Here is a 19,587-nt window from a genome sequence, read left to right on the forward strand (position 1 = left end):
CTGGCTAGAAGAGTGCCCATGGCCCAGAAAACACTCAAAACTTGTGTAAGTAAATAAACACAAATATCTATTCCTTTGAATTTTAAGCTGCTTCTACAAATAGCTCGTTTTTACAACACTGATTTAAAAACAACATGTGGACATGTGGACTACATGCCGAGGACAGATAAGAATACCCCATATCTTCCTCTATCACTCCCTACCTTATTCCTTTGAGAAAGGGTTTGTCAATGAATCTGAATTTTGACTCCTGGCTTGCAGGTCAGAAAACTCTATTGAGATCAACCTGTGTCTATCCATGCACTCCCAAACATAAGCACACATAGTCATGATCAGCATTTTTTATATACATTCTGGGATTTGAACTCATGTCCTCATGCTTAAACAGAAAGTGTTTTTGCCACTGAGATATCTCCCCAGCCCCAAAATATATATCTTGCATTTAATCTCTCATCTTGTGAACTAATTTCTGGAGCTTACAGCACTGATTATTTAAAAGGTATCAAGGACACTATTTGCATAAGGTCTTCCTGGTACCACTGACTCCTAAAGATATCACAATTTACTACAATGAACCTTTCAGTATCTGTAACTTCTTTATTGTTGTTATTTTGAGATAGAGTTTCACTATGTATCTATCCCTAGCTGTCCTGAAGCTTGCCATGTAGATCAGACAGTCATGTTACCCTGCTTATCAAGAGCGGAGATTAAAGGTCTGTACCAAAGCACTTAACAGCCATATTAAACAAACAAACAACAGTTTCAAGAGTAAATTACCAAACAGATGATGACATGACTGCTAAAAGGGTCAATGTCCCTTGTACCATTAAGCTGACATGCAGAAACTTTTGCTAAAACAATTAGTATGTATACAACGGTATGCTCAAATAGTACAGAAAACACCCAGTTTTCAATATATAAATTTTATGTCCTCTATAAAATAAAGTTGACATTTTCCAACCTTTTTGGATACATCTTGTCTCAATTCTTGTACAGGCGACTCATTTCCAGCTTTCTTTTCTGTATTCTCTGTTTCCTGTTTAAAGAAAGAAACAGACCAAATGATGACATTCTTTTTAATTCTGCTCTAAAAGGATGCAAAAGGGGAAACTATAGCACTGATAAAGCAGACATGTGAACATGCTTCAAAAACTAAAACAGTAAATAATAATACTAAACACAAAGAAACATAAAAGGTACTCACAGATAATATTCCAACTACTACACTGTGATTTGAAAATAAATCAGCAAATTTTTAATTCTTCACTTTTAAATGTGAAAAAATTGAGCCTAACTTTTAGCAAAGAAGATTTATTTATTTATTTGTTGACTGACTGATTGATTGATTGGGTTTTTGAGATAGAGTTTCTCTGTGTAGGCCTGGCTGTCCTAGAACTCACTCTGTAGACCAGGCTGCCCTCAAAGTCACAGAGATCTGCCTGCCTCTGCCTCCCAAGTGCTGGGGATAAAGGTGTACACCAACAATGCCCAGCTGAAGATTTACTTTCATTTTACATGTATGAGTGCTCTGCCTGCATGTATGTATGCAATACTAAATGGATGCCTATAGTGGCCAGAAGGCACTAGATCCCCTGAAGTTTGGAGTTGTAGACAGTTATGAGCTGCCATGTGGATGCTAGGAAGCAAAACTTCTGAAGCAGCAGCAAGTGCTCTTAACTTTGAGCCATCTCTCTTGCCCCCTGAGCTTACTTTTTAACATTAAAAAATAATAGAGGGCTGGTGAGATAGCTCAGAGGGTAAAAGTGCTTGTCCCAAGCAAGACAACCTGAGTTCAAGCCCTGGAACACACATGGTGGATGGAATGAACCAACTCCTGCAAGTTGTCCTCTGATCTTCACAGTTGAGCTCAATAATAATAATAATTTAAAATTTTAATAGAATATGAGAACTTTGGAATATCTTTTTAAAAATTAATTTATTCTTGTTACATCTCAATGGTTATCCCATCCCTTGTATCCTCCCATTCTTCCCTCCCCCCCCATTTTCCCATTCTTCCCCTCCCCTATGACTGTTCCTGAGGGGGATTACCTCCCCCTGTATATGCTCATAGGGTATCAAGTCTCTTCTTGGTAACCTGCTGTTCTTCCTCTGAGTGCCACCAGGTCTCCCCCTCCAGGGGACATGGTCAAATGTGAGGCACCAGAGTACGTGTGAAAGTCAGACCCCACTCTCCATTCAACTGTGGAGAATGTTCTGTCCATTGGCTAGATCTGGGTAGGGGTTTAAAGATTACCACCTGTATTGTCCTTGGCTGGTGCCTTAGTTTGAGCGGGACCCCTGGGCCCTGGAATATCTTAGTAACTGGGAAACATTAAGGATCAAAAACATTTTTCCTGGGGCTAGAGAGATGGCTCAGAGATTAAGTGCACTGGCTGCTCTTCCAGAGGATACTGGTTTAATTCCCAGCACCCACATGGTGGTTCAGAACACAAGTTTGACTTCCCAGTTTCAGGGGACTCTAATGTCCTTTTCTGGCCTCTGCACCAAACATGCATGTGGTTCACAGGCATATATATAAGCAAAACGCCTATATACACTAAATACGTAGATATTAAAAATATTTTCCCAATAAATAGATATTAGAAATATTTCCCCAAAGTACTATTCTATAAATACATAAAAATAAAAATCATATGACATGCAAAAACACAATCTGAGAGTATTTTTATATTCTATATGCTTTAGATAAAAAGATGTAAGATTAAACAAGATGTTAAATGAAGTTTCCTAAAACACTAAAAGATGAGAAACATTAAACCCACCAAAAATACATATATATCTACGTATACATTTATACACACACACACACACACACACACACACACACACACACACACACACACACAGATATATACATTTGGGAGTTTAGAAAGGTAGACATGGATACTGCATTTTTGCTGTAAAAATTAAGGATAATACAGTCATATATTTGCAAATCTCAGAATGATATTCATTTCCATTTTGCTTTTCATATTTATAAAAGTATAGCAATTTGAATGCTACTACCAATATAAATTAAAATTAATTCATAATTCTTATATATCACCAAGCTTGTTAGAAGAAAGTTGCTATAATAATTTTCTCAGACAAGTGATAAAAGGCACAAATGTGTGTGTTTGTGTATGTATGTGTATATGCACACACACACATATATCTCTCCTATGTATATACATATATATGTATGTATGTATATATTAAAATGACACATATACAAGTGTGGGGATTCTTTTTTTTTTTTTTGAGACAAGGTTTCTCTGTGTAGCCCTGGCTGTCCTGGACTCACTTTGTAGACCAGGCTGGCCTCGACTCACAGCGATCTGACTGCCTCTGCCTCCCCAGTGCTAGGATTAAAGGCATGAGCCACCATGTCTGGCTGGGGATTATTTTTATGAGTACTAATTCCATGATGAAATTTTGCCAAAATTTACTACTGATTAATATAATTGAGTCAATATTCTACTGAAATTTATGATAGCCTTGTAACATTTTCTATCTTAATTTTGTTTTTTTTTAAATTTCTCTTCAATATTTGGAGAATACTACAAGTTTTATTATAGAATCTGATAGAAGATCATTCTCTCCCCCCTCCCAAAATCTAAGTATCAGGTAAAATCTAAACTTTCTTATAGCCCATGAGGGCCTCACATGATGTGACCTCTTCCTATACACTTGATATCTCAGGCACTTCTCATCACCAGCCTCAATACATATACTTCAGTGAACCCTTGCTATTAGGGTTCAAGTGACAATTTTATCATAGAAGCCTTGTCTAGGCATTATTTTAAAAACAGTCATTTATTTAATTTTATGTATATGTGTGTGTGTTATGAAGACACAGGTGAGACTGGAGCAATAAGGATTAAACAGGAGTAGGATGTAAGAGACAGGTTAGGGAGAGAATATGGCCATTTGAAGGGTCATATGGAAACCTATTACTGTAGAAGGTTCTTAAACAGTGCCTCAACTAGGTATCTTTCATCACAAAGTAAAACCATCAGTGCCAGGAATGGACTATACCTAGTTAAATCATTGGCCAAAAGGGCCTCAAACATCTCTGGCTATTGTCAAGGCTATTGGTTGCTTTCCACAAACTGATAGTAAGACCCTACTGCTGAAGGCAACACTTAGATACCTCAATGAACACGGAGGTATCAATCTGTTGCCTAACTAGAGCCTTCACCACTACTAACTAGTGTTTATGGTACTGAAGGTACTCTGCACACTACCTGGAGAAAGTTAATCATCTACAAACTGTATTCTACAATGGTGACCTGCCTGCAAGAAATGCTGTACAATAGTGGCACAAATATGGAAGTAACCAACTACTCTCTGAGTGGGTTTACGAACCACTCCACAAGATGGAAATCATGCCTAATGTTGCTTAGGTGGCCATGAATAGACCTAGAGGAAACCCAAATACTACTGTACTGCTAAAGGAACATAGTAAGATGATACCTAATAACATTCCGTTATACCCATATATCAGTACCTCTCTCATCCCTCAGAGAAGCTTCCCCTTGCAGTGATGGTAAGTAACAAAGAGACCCCCAACTGGACAATGTGTAGAGAGTGAAAGATTTTGGAACACACAATTCAAAATGGGATGTCTTCATCAGCTCCTTCCCCTCAGGGCACGTGATGCTCTGTGGGGTCAGAAAGATAGTAAGAGCCAGAGCTGATGGTAGACTCCAAGGAAATAGTGGCTACTAGACACAACGGGACTGATGCGCTTATGAAATCACGAGACTGTGGCAGCATGGAGAAGGCCTATATAGGTTCAATTCAGATGCACTCATTGATCAAGCATCATTAGAGAAGCTTCCTCTCGTAGTAGATGTGAACTAACAGAGACCCATAACTGGACAATGAACAGTACTGAGACATGGAAGTAGACATAAGACCCCATCCCCAGCCAAGAATCTATATCCAATTAACAACCACTCACAAAGAAAAAAATTAGTTCTTTCCAAATGGAGTCTCAACGGGTGTATTAATCACACATAAAGGCATGTTCTATGCCTAGCAGGAGATGGCCAACACAAAAGGAACTCAGCTGTATTTTTGTAGACTTTTAATCTCATATTGTTTTGTTTAGATTTTTTTTGTCTTTCTGTCCTTTTGCTTATATACCATGGTTTCTAATTTTGTGTTTTTATGGATTTTGTGTGTGTGTGCGTGTGTGTGCACATTTCTAATTTGCTTTTTATGGTTTATTTTTTGTTTGTTTGTTTGTATACAGGGCTTCTCTGTGTAGCCTTGGCTGACCTGGACTCTCTTTGTGGACTAGACTGGCCTTGAACTCACAGCAATCCACTTGCCTCTGCCTCCCTGAGTGCTGTGATTACAGATATGCGTCACCACACCTGGCTGTGCCGATTTGTTTTCTAGAGATAGAAAATAATAGATTTGAGCAGTTAGGGAGGTGGGGAAGATCTGAGTGGAGTTGGGGGAAGGTAAACTATGATCTGTATATATTGTGTGAAAATAAATTTTCAAAAAATATAAAATGAAAAATGAAACAAACACATTTATTTATTTAATTTATGTATGTGTGTGCCTGAGTGTACATATGCAGCTCATGCCTGCAGAACCCGTGAAGGAAAGAAGAGATCCTCTAGAATAGGAGATGTAAATGTTTGTGAACTACCATGTGGCTGCTGGCAGCCAGGAACAGTAAGCACTCTAACAACTGAGTTACTCTCCAGCCCTTTTTCCTAACCATCTTAAAGTGACTTTTCTGAATTTGAAATCAGCTCTGTTTATTTAGTCATTTATTTATTAAGCATAGTGTTTTGCCTGCATGTGTGCCTGCAGGCCAGAAAAGAGCACCAGATCTCATTACAGATCTTTGTGAGCCACCGCATGCTTGCTGGGAATTGAACTCAGGACCTTTAGAAGAGCAGGCAGTGCTTTTAACCTCTGAGCCATCTCTCCAGTCCTGAAATGAGCTTTGTTATTTGCTTGCTTTTTTTCTCTTTCTATCCTACTAGAGTATAAAGACCACAAGAACAGTGACACTGCTTGGTGAGTCTACCACTGTTTACCCAGTATCTCAGTGTCCAGCACTAAATAATCACTGTTATATAATGAATGTTGAATAATATATGTTCTGGTTTTCCTTTGGCTAATACATACTTCTTAAGTTTACACACACACACACACACACACACACACACACACACACACACACACACTTTAATTTATTTCTGGTTTAAAATTTTATTTTTTGAAATAGAATCTCACTACACAGTACTGGTTAGCCTGGGATTTACTGTATAGAACAAATTCAAATTGAACTTAGAAACACCTGCCTCTTCCTCCCAAGAGCGGAGATTAAAGGCATGTGCTAACATGCCCAGTGTACTTTGTTTTTTAAAGGAAGTTTCTTTTTCCTTTTATTTTTGAGATTAACATTTTCTAATCCCTTTCCTCCTTCAAATCCTTCCATCTACTCATTCTTGTTCTTTCAAATTCATGGCCTATTTTTTTTTATTAGTTGTTGTTGGATTCCAAAATACAAGCTGCTCAGTCTGGTCCCCGCCCCCTCCTGAAAGAAGGTTTCTCTGTGTATCCTTGGCTGCCCTGGAACTCTGCTCTGTAGACCAGGCTGGCTTTGAACTCAAGAGACCCTCCTGCCTCTGCTTCCCCAATGCTGGGATTAAAGGTGTGTGCCACAACACCTGGCAAGCTGCGTAGTCTGTATGTTACTTGTATGTATATTTTGGGGGCTTTTTGGATAACCAATTGGTACTCTTCCCTGGGGAACACTATTTGTTTCAGCATTTCTTAGTTTACTATAGTTCTTTGTATAGGGCAGAGCCTTGTGGAAACAGAAGTACTTTTTGAAATTATTTATTTATTTACTTGTTTTTAAAGTCCATGTATATAATTATTTTCCTGTATGTATATATGTGCGCTGTAGGCATGCATGATTCCCTGGAACTGCAGGACTAATGGCTGTAAGCTGCCATGTGTGTACTGGAAATCAAACCTGGGTTCTCTATAAGAGCAAGTGCTCTTAACCACTGAGCCATCTTTTACAGCTCTAGGTTAGTGTTAAACTAAAGAAGAAATAATCAAAACTACTTAGGAAGAGAATCTGAACTAAGATGGAGAAAGATAATCTTTAAGAATAGTTACTACATTAGAAAGTACCGTAAATCCTAACAATTTTAAGTACTTAATTCAATTAACCTCCAAATGTTTACTATCTGGAAAATCAAGAGCATTTACAATGCAATTTATGGAGATTCCTCCAGAGGATCTTTTATTGTACAAGATTGTTTTATGTTTATTGAGCAGAATAATAGTTGGTTTTTTCCCTAGTGCTCATAGCCTATCATCTATTATCAGGTTCTTGACCGCCTTAACAATATCTGATATAGGATCCAGCTAATGGAGCGTCCAAATCTAATAAAAAACCAACGACAATACAAGTAGTAAACATCGAATGCCTACTCTGATGTACCCAATGGACAGGACATTCTCCACAGTTAGGTGGAGAGTGGGGACTGACTCTGACATGAAATCTGGTGCCCCACATTTGACCACCTCTTCTTGGTGTGGAGGCCTGATGGCACTCAAAGAAAGAATAAGCAGGCTACCAAGATGACACTTGATTGCCTATGATGATATAGTGGGGGAGGAGGTCCCCCTTGGTCACAGACCTAGGAGAATAGGGTAAAAGCTGGAGGGAGGGAGGAATGGGAGGATACAAGTGATGGGATAACAATTGAGTTGTAATCTGGACATATTAATAAAATAAAATTTAAAAAACAAAAACCAAAAAATAAACCAATGCAATTTAATGGAAAACTTTATCATTTAAGCTAAGTGAAAATATACAATGGAAACTTTCTAGGGCCCAATTTGATTTGTTTTAATTAGTATTTACAAAAATCCTAGTTTAACACTCTTACACTGACAAAAACTGCTATGCACTGATTAGATCTCTGTTTTATACAGCTTAGCAAAGCATTTTTGGACTTTGAACTTGAAAGGCAACATGCTGCTAAGTCACATGTTAAAAGGGATAATATGGTACTAACCAAAAGACTCAATCTCCAGGGAAAGGAGATAATCAGAATGTTTCTTAGTAAAACCTAAATATATGTAACTATATTTTTCACTGGGAGAAAATCACAGCCGTTAACTATGTATAGACAGATTCTTCTGATAACACCTTTATCAGGCTGGGAGGTTAAGGCAATGGAAACAATGCATGTGATAAGACAATATCATCAAGTTAACTATACTTGTGACAGTTTTCAGTATCTTCTTATGGGGTGTTCATTACTGAATCATAAAATTTACTAAGTCCCAGTTTTCCCAATATCATGCCATTCTCTAACCCCTATGTATCTGAATATCAGAAACATGCTTTTGTAAAAGGCACAATTCATGATTCAGTTTTTAGTCATCCAGGTAGAAGTTATGCTCCATTTGCATTAGCTAATAGAGTTACTTGTACTTTCCCCATGGTCCTTAATTATATGGTTAAACACTTTACATACATAATCCACCACAACCAGTTCACTTATGAAATCTATTCTATTTTCCCTTCTCCCCATGCCTTCCTCTATACCTAACCTCTCTGGGTCTATAGACCGTACATAGCTTGGTTATCACTTATTTAATGGCTAATATATACATATGAGTGGATACATATCTGTCTTTTTGGTTCTGAATTACCTCACTCAGGATGATTGAGAAAGAACAGAAGGATAAGGTGGTGAGGAGGAAGAGAGATGTGGTTGAGGGAGGGAATGAGGGAGATTCAGTGTTATAGAAACCTAGTGTAGTAGAAAGTTCCTGAAATATATGAAGATTTTAATCTTAGTGAAGTCTCCAAATAATGAGGGAGACAGAGTCCAACTAGCCATCTCTTGTCAGCAAACAGCTTCCAGTACCAGGACTGGGTTCCAGCCAATTGAATTGTTGGCTATGGAAATCCCCAAGCAGCCCAGGCTGTTGCTAGACAATAGGTTACTCTTCACAAACTGACAGCAAGGCTCTATTGCTGAGAACAACACCCACTCAACAAAGTGAACATGGAGATGTCGATCTGGTGCCTACATAGAATGTTCCCTACTATGTTCTAGTGTCTTTGTATGGGAAGGTACTCTGTAGGCTATCAAAAGAGAAACACAAAAACCAACCCAGCCACAAAATCTTTGATCTACAATGCTTTCCTACCTGCAAAATATGCTAGGACAATAGTGGCACAAAGGTTGTGGGAATAACCAAGCAATGTCTGATTTGACTTACGGCCCACTCTTTGAGAAGGAACCTATACCCAATACTTCTTGGGTGACTAAGAACCAGAGACCTAAGTTAAAACCAAATACTACTGGTTAAAAAGAAGCAGTGATAAAATGACTCCTAATGATATTCTGCTATACTCATAAACCAGTGCCTTATTCAGCCATCATCAGAGACACTTCCTCTTACAGCAGATGGGAACAAATTCATAGATCTACAGCCATTCATTATGTGGAAGGGATGTCTCCATCAAATCCCTCCACTCAAGGCTCAGGGAACCACATAAAAGAGGAGTCATAAAGAGTGTAAGAGCCAGTAGATGGAGGACACCAGGAGAACAAGGTCCTCTAATCAACTGAGCAAAGCTCATATGAATTCACAGAGACTGAAGCAGCAATCACAGGGCCTGCATGGGTCTGTACCATGTCCTCTGTATATACATTATAGATTTCAGTTTAGTATTTTTATGGAACTCCTGAGTGTGTAAATGAATGGGTCTCTATTTCTCATGCCTTCTCTTAGGCTCTTTTCTTCTGTTGGTTTGCCTTGTCAACTTCCATGTGATGATTTTTGTTTTATCTTTTTCTTGTTATCTCATAAAAATCTATCTTTTCTAATGAGAGACAGAAAGGGAGTGAATCAAGATGGAAGGAGATGGGGAGGATCCTGGAGGTGTAGATGAAGGAGAAACTGTGATCAGGATAAATTGCATGAGAAAAGAATCTATTTTCAATGAAAGATTAAAAAAATAAGAATGCCCAACAATTGTTTGTGAACATTCATATTCACAATAAATTTGTACAAAAATGATCCATACTCACAGAAGTATGTTATTATCTATGAAAGAACATTAAACTAGCAGGCAGGTGTGATGTCTCACACCTGCCATCTCAGCACTTCCTGCTCTTCCACAGAGCCTGCATTCAGTTATCTGCCCCCACATTTGGGTAGCTCACAACTGTCTGTAATGCTAACTCCATGAAATCCCATGCCTGCTTCTAGCCCCTGTGTGGTATATACACACAGACACGCAGACACATGTTTTAAAAGGATACCTGTAGACACATCACATATACAAAAAACATACTTAATAACCTCAGTACATATACATATCATACAATACTAAGCAGTGGAATGGAACACAATGCTGATAAATGCAACAACTCTGATGCATCATAATACTTTCAGCTAATTTTATAGGGCATATTCCATATGATTTTATTTATAGACTATCTTTGAAATGACAAAATTACAGTGATGGAAAACAAATTTGTAAATGATGTGGGGTATTGGTAGCATGTTAAATATAAAGTGGTAGCAAAAGGCAGTGATGACACAGTTGTGCATCTTGGTTGTGGTGGTTATATAGGCATACACACAAAGAATACTGACACAAGATTATATATTCACACTGTTAAATTCTGAGTTTTGATATTGTTCTATAGTTAAGTTATAACCATTGTGGAAACTGTGTGAAGGACACACAGGACCTCTTTATACTATATTTGTAGTTTCCTATGACTCCATACTTATTTTGTAATAAAAAAGTAAAAACGGAATAATATCCAATGTCATATTTATTTGCTAAATATGTACATTTGCTATCTAATTTTAGTCAAGTAAGGATAATCTTTAATTAATGGAATGAAATAGATTCTCTAAATGTATTTGTTATAACCTATAAATATCTTAGAGCCAAGTGCCTCTGAAAACCTATAAGCATAAAAGGCTTATAGGATTAACTTAGATATGGAGACTAGGAAGTGGGAGGGGGTGAAAAATAGGTGGAAAGGCTATTCGCACCATGTATCTTCTGCTCTGAGAACATTTAGACCATTTATATGTATTACACTTAAAACATGTTTCATGGAGAAGTGTAGGGATAAAGATGGAGCAGGTTTGAGGGAATGGTAAAACAATGACTGGCCCAACTTGAAACCCACACTCCATGGGAGAGAGCCAACCTCTGACAATATTAATGATACTCTTTTATGCTTGCAGACAGGAGCCTAGAATACCTGTCTTCTGAGAGGCGTTATATAGTAGCTGATGGAAACAGACGCAGACACCCAGAGCCAAACAATAGGCTGAACTTGGGGAGTTTTGTGGAAGAGTGGGAGAAAGGATTAAGAGAGCTGGAGGGGTCAAGGACACCACAAGAAGACCTACAGAGTAAAACTAATCTGGGCCCATAAGGCTCACAGAGACTGAACCACCAACAAAAGAACATGCATAGGTTGGACCTGGAGAGGAGAGAGGGGGCTGGGATCAGGCTGTAAAGAGGTTAAATTAATAAATAAATAAATAGGAGTACAAAATATTTTTATAAAATACAAATAAGAATTATGCATCCAGTTTAAGGAAAACAGCTTTCAAGTCTTTTGTACATTATTATCATTTTCCTATATAATCCCTCCTTCTGAGAAATGATAGCCTAAATTATGTTTATCATTACCTGCTTTCTTTCTAGTTTGACCATGTTTGTTTGTTTTTATTTTTTATTTGATAGAGACAACATCTCATGTAGACCAAGATGGCCTCAAATCCACTTTGTAAACAAAAAAGAGTTTGAACTTTTGATTCTCCTACCTCTACATCTCTAGTACTGTGGTTATAGGCATGGGCCTTCATGCCCCATTTTATGAGGTAAGGCATATCCCATGATTACACTTCTAAACATATTTTTTTTGTGCGTTTTTGAACTTAACATAATGGAATCATAGTGTATATATTTTTCTGTGCCTTGTACCTCTAATCAACATTCTGGTGTTTGACAAGAAAATTTGCTCAACCATGTTCATAGCAGCCTTATTCATAATAGCCAGAACATGGAAACAGCCTAAGTGTCCCTCAGTAGAAGAGTGGATAAAGAAACTGTGGTACATATACACTATGGAATACTACTCAGCTATTAAAAACAAGGAATTCCCGAAATTTGTGGATAAATGGATTGAGCTAGAAATGATCATAATTAGTGAGTTAACCCAGAAGCAGAAAGAATCAAATGGTATATACTCACTTATAACTGCATACTAGCCCAAGGGGCATGTCCCACGAAAGCCTTCACTTACCAGGAAACTGGGACAGAGGGGAGGACATCCTATTGGGACTCTAAATGAGAGACGCATGGGAGAATAGCAAAATAAAAGGATCCAGAGGGCCCTAGAAACCTACAAGTAGAACATTATGATAGGCAGATTTGGGCCCAGGGGTCCCGCTCAAACTAAGGCACCAGCCAAGGACAATACAGGAGGTAAACTTTAAACCCCTTCCCAGATCTAGCCAATGGTCAGAACATTCTCCACAGTTGATTGGAGAGTGTGATATGACTTTCTCACGTACTATGGTGCCTCACATTTGACCATGTCCCCTGGAGGGGGAGACCTGGTGGCACTCAGAGGAAGGACAGCAGGTAGCCAAGAAGAGACTTGATACCCTATGAGAATATATAGGGGGAGGTAATCCCCCTCAGGAACAGTCATAGGGGAGGGCAATAATGGGAACATGGCGGGGGGGGGGGAAGAATGGGAGGATACAAGGGATGGGATAAACATTGAGATGTAACAAGAATAAATTAATAATAATAAAAAAACATTCTGGTGTTTGAAACACATTTGAGTTTTGTGTATAATTAATTAATTTCTACTTCTGTAGAATGTTATATGTAAATAAATATACTATAAAGTATATTCTATACTATATAGTATACTATACTATAAAGTATATATTCAGTGTATACTAAGGAATATATATATATACACACACACACATACACATATAAGGAGCATGTTCAAGAATATATGTGCAAAAGCACATAATATATACTTATACATAATTAATTTAATGGAAGTAAAATTTCTTTTTTAAAAATTTATTTATTATTTCATTCATATTACATCTCAATTGTTATCCCATCCCTTGTATCCTCCCATTCCTCCCTCCCTCCCATTTTCCCCTTACTCCTTCCCTATGACTGTGACTGAGGGGGACTTCTTCCCCCTGTATATGATCCTAGGGTATAAAGTCTCTTCTTGTAACCTGCTATCCATTCTCTGAGTGCCACCAGGCCTCCCTATCAAGGGGACGTGGTCAAATATGGAGCACCAGAGTTCATGTGAAAGTCAGTCCCCACTCTCCACTCAACAGTGAAGAATGTCCTGTCCATTGGCTAGATCTGGGTAGGGGTTTGAAGTTTACTGCACATACTGTCCTTGGCTGGTGCAATAGTTTGTGCAGAACCCCTTGGCCCAGATCTTCCTGTCATAATGTTCTACCTGTAGGTTTTTAGGACCCTCTGGATCCTTCTATTTCCCCATTCTTCCATACTTCTCTCACCTAGAGTCCCAAGAGGAAGTCCTCCCCTCTGTCCCACTTTCCTGGTAGGTGAAGACTTTCATAGGGCATGTCCCTTGGGCTAGTGTCTAGTTATAAGTGAGTATATACCATTTGAGTGGAAGTAAAATTTCTTAACATGGGTATCTCTTAGGGGACCAGACGTAGCTCAGTGGCAGGACACTTACCTAGCATATCCTAGGCTCCAGGTTTGATTCATTACCAGCATCACAAAAATAAACAAAAAGTCTCCCAATGACATACTGCCATAATAGAAAATCTTTTCAATTAGTTATAAGGCTAGGATTAAATTTTATTTATACTAATAGTGTCAAAACATGTGTCCATAAGAAGTATACAAGTATTTTGATTATATTTTAAAACACTAAGGTCTGAAGCTAAGGCTTTGTATATACTAGGCAAGTACTCTTATCTTTAAGTTATATACTTGGGTCATTTGCAGCGTTCTTTTAGTTTTGAAATTATAAGTCAAATAAAAATTAATGAAAATCTAAAAATTATGTATATATCCTTCCTTACAGCACAATATTCACTTAGGTATCTATGAGATATCTAATTAACTAGTAAATCAGAGTATAATGACACTGTTGTTGAAGAAAAAGTTTTTAAAAAGTAGCAAGAAAGTGACAAATACCTAAATCTTTGAGAAAACACAACTCACCTTGAATGATGAAAGTCCAACCTTTCCTGGAGACCTGTTCAGAAACAAAAGAAAGTATTGAATAGAAGAAATAAGAAAGACTTCTACATACTAGTAAAGACAAGCTTGCATTTTAAAAATAGGGATATATTTTGTATGGTGGTTTGAATAGGTTCAGCCACCACAAACTCATGTGTTTGAATGTCTGGCCCATGGGGAGTGGCACAATTAGGACGCGTGGCCTTGTTGAAGGAAGTGTGTTACATTAGGGGTAAGTTTGAGGTCTCCTGTGTTCAAGCTCTACCCAGTGTGAAACAGTTTCCTTTGGCTGAGTTTGGATCAAGATGTAGAACTCTCAGCTCCTTCTCCAACATCATGCCATGTCTGATTGGACTTGCCATGTTCCCACCATGATGATAATGGACTGAACTTCTGAAACTGTAAACTAGCCCCAATGAAATGTTTTCCTTTGTAAGAGTTGTCTTGGTCATGGTGTTTCTTCACAGCAATAAAACCCAAACTAAGACAGAAAGTACCAGGCACTGGGATATTGCTGTGATAGGCCTGACCACGCTTTTGTTTAAAGGAATGTGAATTTGGGGACCTTGGAAAACAGTAGAATGCTTAAAGTGGGGATTAGTAGGCCACACTAGTAGAAGCCTGAAGACAGTGTTCCTGAGGGTGATTTGCAGGTGAAGCTTTGGAGAAGAATTTTCACACGTTGCCTAGAGATCATTTTTCTGGTATTTTGGTGAATAAAGTAGCTGCTTTTTGTCCTTGTCTGAAGAGTCTGCCTGAGGCTAAAGTGAAGAGATTTAGATTAACTATACTGACAAAAGAAATCTCAAACGGCCTAGTACAGATTCTGTCCTGTGGTTCACTCTTATGAAGAGCATTTTGATCAGACATAGAAAGCTAAGAAAGGAAAAATTTAAAAATGTATGGTTCAAGGATTAAAGGAGCACCAGGAAGTGGAATGGGGCTAAAACCTGTGCTTAGGAGAGACATACTTTAAAGATATTAAATGAAATTAAGGGAGTGGTGACCTCAGGGCAAGATCCCACCCAGTATCTTGTGAAAAGGATGTTCCCCAAGAGACATTAACACCTATGCTAAATTTACAATGTGTTTGTGGATATATGAGGGATAGTTATATCATTTTAGGGATTATTATGATCTAGTTATTGTTTATGCTTTTATGGTTACACGAGAAATATTTTTATCATGTTCGGCAAAATATTTTTTATCATGTTAGGCATTAATACTACCTGGTTATTGTTTTCATTTGTACATAAGGAGGTAAGATTGTACGTCAAGTTGACAAGGGGTGGACTTGTAATGGCTATTCTCAGTTGTCAACTTCACTATATCTGGAATGAACTATGATCCAGAAATGGAGGGCACACCTAATCCAGAACTTGAGGCTGGAACACACACACTTTTGATCTGGATCTTGAGGCATAGTGGCCATGCTTAGTAAAGATCTATAATGAAAAGGAATTAAAGCAAAGCTTAGGTCCTGGTGTGGTGGTATACAACTTTGATCCCAGAACTTAGGAGACAAAGGCATGCAGATCTCTGAGTCCTGGTCTTGTTTCAGAACTAGTTCCAGAACAGCCAAACTTAGGAAGTTAAGGAATCCAATGAAAACAGAAAGCTGGTGAAAAAGAGGGCTAATGCTTCAGCCCCAGCAAGCAGCATAATTTGGCAGCTTCAGCCACGTGGTTCTGGCTTTAGAATCAAACATGGAATTTCCTTCTGTGACTGAGGAAAGCAGCTGAAGGCATGAATGTGTCAGGAGTATCCCTGCATGGAGGCCCAGAGAGGCCATTGTGTAAAACTGTGAAGGTGAAGCCTGGATTTCCTTGGAGAACCCCAAGAGGTTAGAGATGCCAGAGCGGTGGGATACATGGCAAGGAAAGCTGCTAACAGGGAACAGAACCCACCCAAGAGAAAAAAGTGTGTTGCAGTCAACCAAGGTGACAGGAATTGAACATCTGAAGATGTAGAGTTTAGAGTTTGCCTACCTGGTTTTTGGTCTTGCTTTGGTCCACTATTTTCTCACTATGCTTTCTTCCCTACGTTTTGGACTGGTAATGTATATCCTGTGATGTTGGTATATGATCTGCTTTTAGATTTAGATTTTATAAGGGATTACAGTTAAGCGATTTCATGAATCTCAAGAGATTTTTTTTCATGAAAAAGTCATTGTTTTTATAAATATTTTTTATTATAATATATTCAGATTACATCCCAATTGTTATCCCTCACTTGTATCTTCCCGTTCCTTCCTTCCCTCCCTCTTTCACCCTATTCCCCTTCCCTAGACTTCTGACAGAAGGGGGCCTCCTCCTCCACCATATGACCACAGCCTATTAGGTCTCATCTGTATAGCCTGCTTCCCCTTCCTCTGTGTGCCCTCCAGGCCTCCCCACTGTCCCCACAACCATGAAGAATGAGCTAGCCACTGGCTAGATCTGATCAAAAGAGACTTTGAACTTTTAAACATTGTTGAGATTGTGAAAGACTATGGGGACTATATGTTGGACTAAATGTATTGTGCATTATGTTATGGCTATAGGCCTATGGGGGCCACGGAGTGAAATGCAGTTTTAATAGGTTTGGCCCCCATAAACTCATGTGTTAGAATGCTTAGACTTAGCCCTTGGGGAGTGGCACAATTAGGAGGTATGGCCATGTTGAAAAAGTATGCCCCTTTGGGGGTGGGTTGTGAGGCTTCCTGTGCTCAAGCTCTGGCCAGTGTGGCACACAGTCTCCCTTGGCTGCCTTAGGATCGAGCTGTTGAATTCTCAGCTTTTTCTCCAGCACCATGTCTGCCTGGATGTTGCCATGCTTCCCACCATGAGGCTAATGGACTAAGCCTCTGAGGCTGTAAGCCAGCCCCAGTTAAATATTTTCTCTTTTATAAGAGTTGCCTTGGTCATGGTGTCTCTTCACAGCAATAAAACCAAACTAAGGTATTTTGTTACTGAAAATACTTTATACAACAAAATATGGAAAACAAAAAGCAGGGAAGAAAGCTAAAGCAATTATTTATTAGCTTACCGTTTGTCTTCATATACATACAGAATATAGTATATGGATCTGTGTGCATAAGAAACTCTGCAACTCAACAATAAACTTCCTCAAAATGATATTTCTAAGTGTGAAATTGGGGGTCAAAGTATAAAAGCTTCAAATTTGGAGAAAACTTTCAGGTTGCCATCCAGAACAACCCCATCAATTTATGCTTTCATTGCTTTAAGCATATGTTTAATACCTTTCCCAAAACTGTGTGCCTTTTACACTCTTTTCCAATTTGATAACCAAATGTATGTAGTATTTTTTTCTTATGTTGCACTTCTTTGATTTCGAAGATGGATGAAGTACAGATTTATTTTTCTTCTGACCTCAGTTTTTCTACTAGAGCAAAACTCTACCCTTACCTAGAGTAAAAACAAATACTACTGATCTAAATAAAGAAAAACATGTAGTGATAAAATGACTCTTAATGATATTTGGCTATACTCATCTTGGAGAAGCTTCCTGATGTAGCAGACAGAAACAAATACAGAAACCCACAGCCAGACATTACAGAGAGTGAGAGTCCTTGGAACACTCAGCCTAAATAGAACGTCTCCATCAAATTCCTCCCCTCAGGGGTCAGGGAACCCCATAAAAAGATAAATCAAAAAATGGTCAGAACATTCTCCACAGTTGAATGGAGAGTGGGGTATGACTTTCACACGTACTCTGGTGCCTCACATTTGACCATGTCCCCTGGAGGGGGAGACCTGGTGGCACTCAGAGGAAGGATAGCAGGTTACCAAGAAGAGACTTGATACCCTATGAGCATATACAGGGGGAGGTAATCCCCCTCAGAAACAGTCATAGGGGAGGGGAATAAGGGGAAAGGGGGGGGGGAGGAATGGGAGGACACAAGGGATGGGATAACCATTGAGATGTAACAAGAATAAATTAATAATTTAAAAAAAGAGGGGAAGTGGTGGCATAAGCCTTAAATCCAGCACATTGGGAGGCAGAGGTAGGTGGATCTCTGTGAGTTTGAGGCCAGCCTGGTCTACAAAGTGAGTCCAGGACAGCCAGGGCTACACAGAGAAACCCTATCTCGAAAAACCAAAACAAATAAACAAACAAGAGTGTAAGTGCAAGAGTGGATAGAGGACACCAGGAAAACTAGGCCTTGCAAATCAACATGAGCAAAGCTCTTATGAACTCACAGAGACTAAAGCAGTATGCACAGGGCCTGTGTGGGTCTATACCAAATCCTAGGCACTTTTTTTTTTTTTTTTTTGTTTTTCGAGACAGGGTTTCTCTGTGTAGCCTTGGCCATCCTGGACTCACTTTGTAGACCAGTCTGGCCTCGAACACACAGCGATCCGCCTGCCTCTGCCTCCCGAGTGCTGGGATTAAAGGCGTGCGCCACCACGCCCGGCTCCTAGGCACTTATATTATGACTTACAGTTTAGTGTTCTATGGGATTCCTGAGTATGCAAATGAGTGGGTATCTGATCCTCTTGGTTTCTTTTCCTTGTGTTTGCTTGTCTTGTCCAACTTTGATGTGATATTTTTTGTTTTATCTTATATTTTATTTTGATATATTTTAATTTTTATCCCTTAGAAGCTGGCTGTTTTTTAATGAGAGACAGAAAGGGAATAGATGGGAGAGTAAGTGGGGAGGGACTGGGAAGAGTAGAGGCAGGGGAAACTATACTCAGGATATATTATGTAAGAAAAGAATCTATTTCAATAAGAGAAAAAATAATAAAAACACTCTACCCTTTAAACATAAGACTACTCTAGATACAGTATTTTAAAAAGTAATTTCTCAAAAATGATTTTCACTGACTCCTTCCTCACCTTTTGTTTAATATTTGCTTCAAAGCATAATCAAAAGAATACATTTGTGGCCACTAATTATACCTCAGGGCTACACAGAAACAGTAAATAAATACTATGTCATTCTTGGATTTTGAAAAATAAAATGCAATGATCACAGATGATACTACTTTGGGTTGAAAGGCAGTTTCAAAACCAAAACCATTTAATCACACATTGTTTCTGTGTAGACAGGAAAACAGATTAAGAGACTAGGTGACTTTTCCTCAAAGTTGTATCTAAAGGCAGAACTAAAATTCCCATATTCTTCATATGCCAAATTTGTATGATGTTGTTACAGAAATCTTTACCATCTAATGAACATTTAGTGAGAAACAAAATTACTTTCAAAGAACATTCAATCCCTCACTGGACAAACAGTTATGGAACACCACTATGTGCCAGGACTAGAG

The 19,587-nt window shown here is 38.5% G+C and overlaps 1 protein-coding gene across 2 annotated transcripts in view; it reads right to left on the minus strand.

Moving 5' to 3' along the window:
- Wdr44 (WD repeat domain 44) overlaps window positions 1–19,587 on the minus strand; it is a 99,237-nt gene that overhangs the window by 43,053 nt on the left and 36,597 nt on the right. For both annotated transcript variants that reach the window (XM_051142385.1, XM_051142384.1), the window contains exons 3-4: window positions 14,297–14,330; window positions 962–1,036 (exon numbers count right to left, since the gene is read on the minus strand). In XM_051142385.1, coding sequence (XP_050998342.1) covers window positions 962–1,036; window positions 14,297–14,330 — 109 coding nt within the window. The remainder of the gene's footprint in view (window positions 1–961; window positions 1,037–14,296; window positions 14,331–19,587) is intronic.

This window comes from Acomys russatus, chromosome X (genome assembly GCF_903995435.1).
Source record: "Acomys russatus chromosome X, mAcoRus1.1, whole genome shotgun sequence".
Classification (NCBI taxonomy): Eukaryota; Metazoa; Chordata; class Mammalia; order Rodentia; family Muridae; genus Acomys; species Acomys russatus.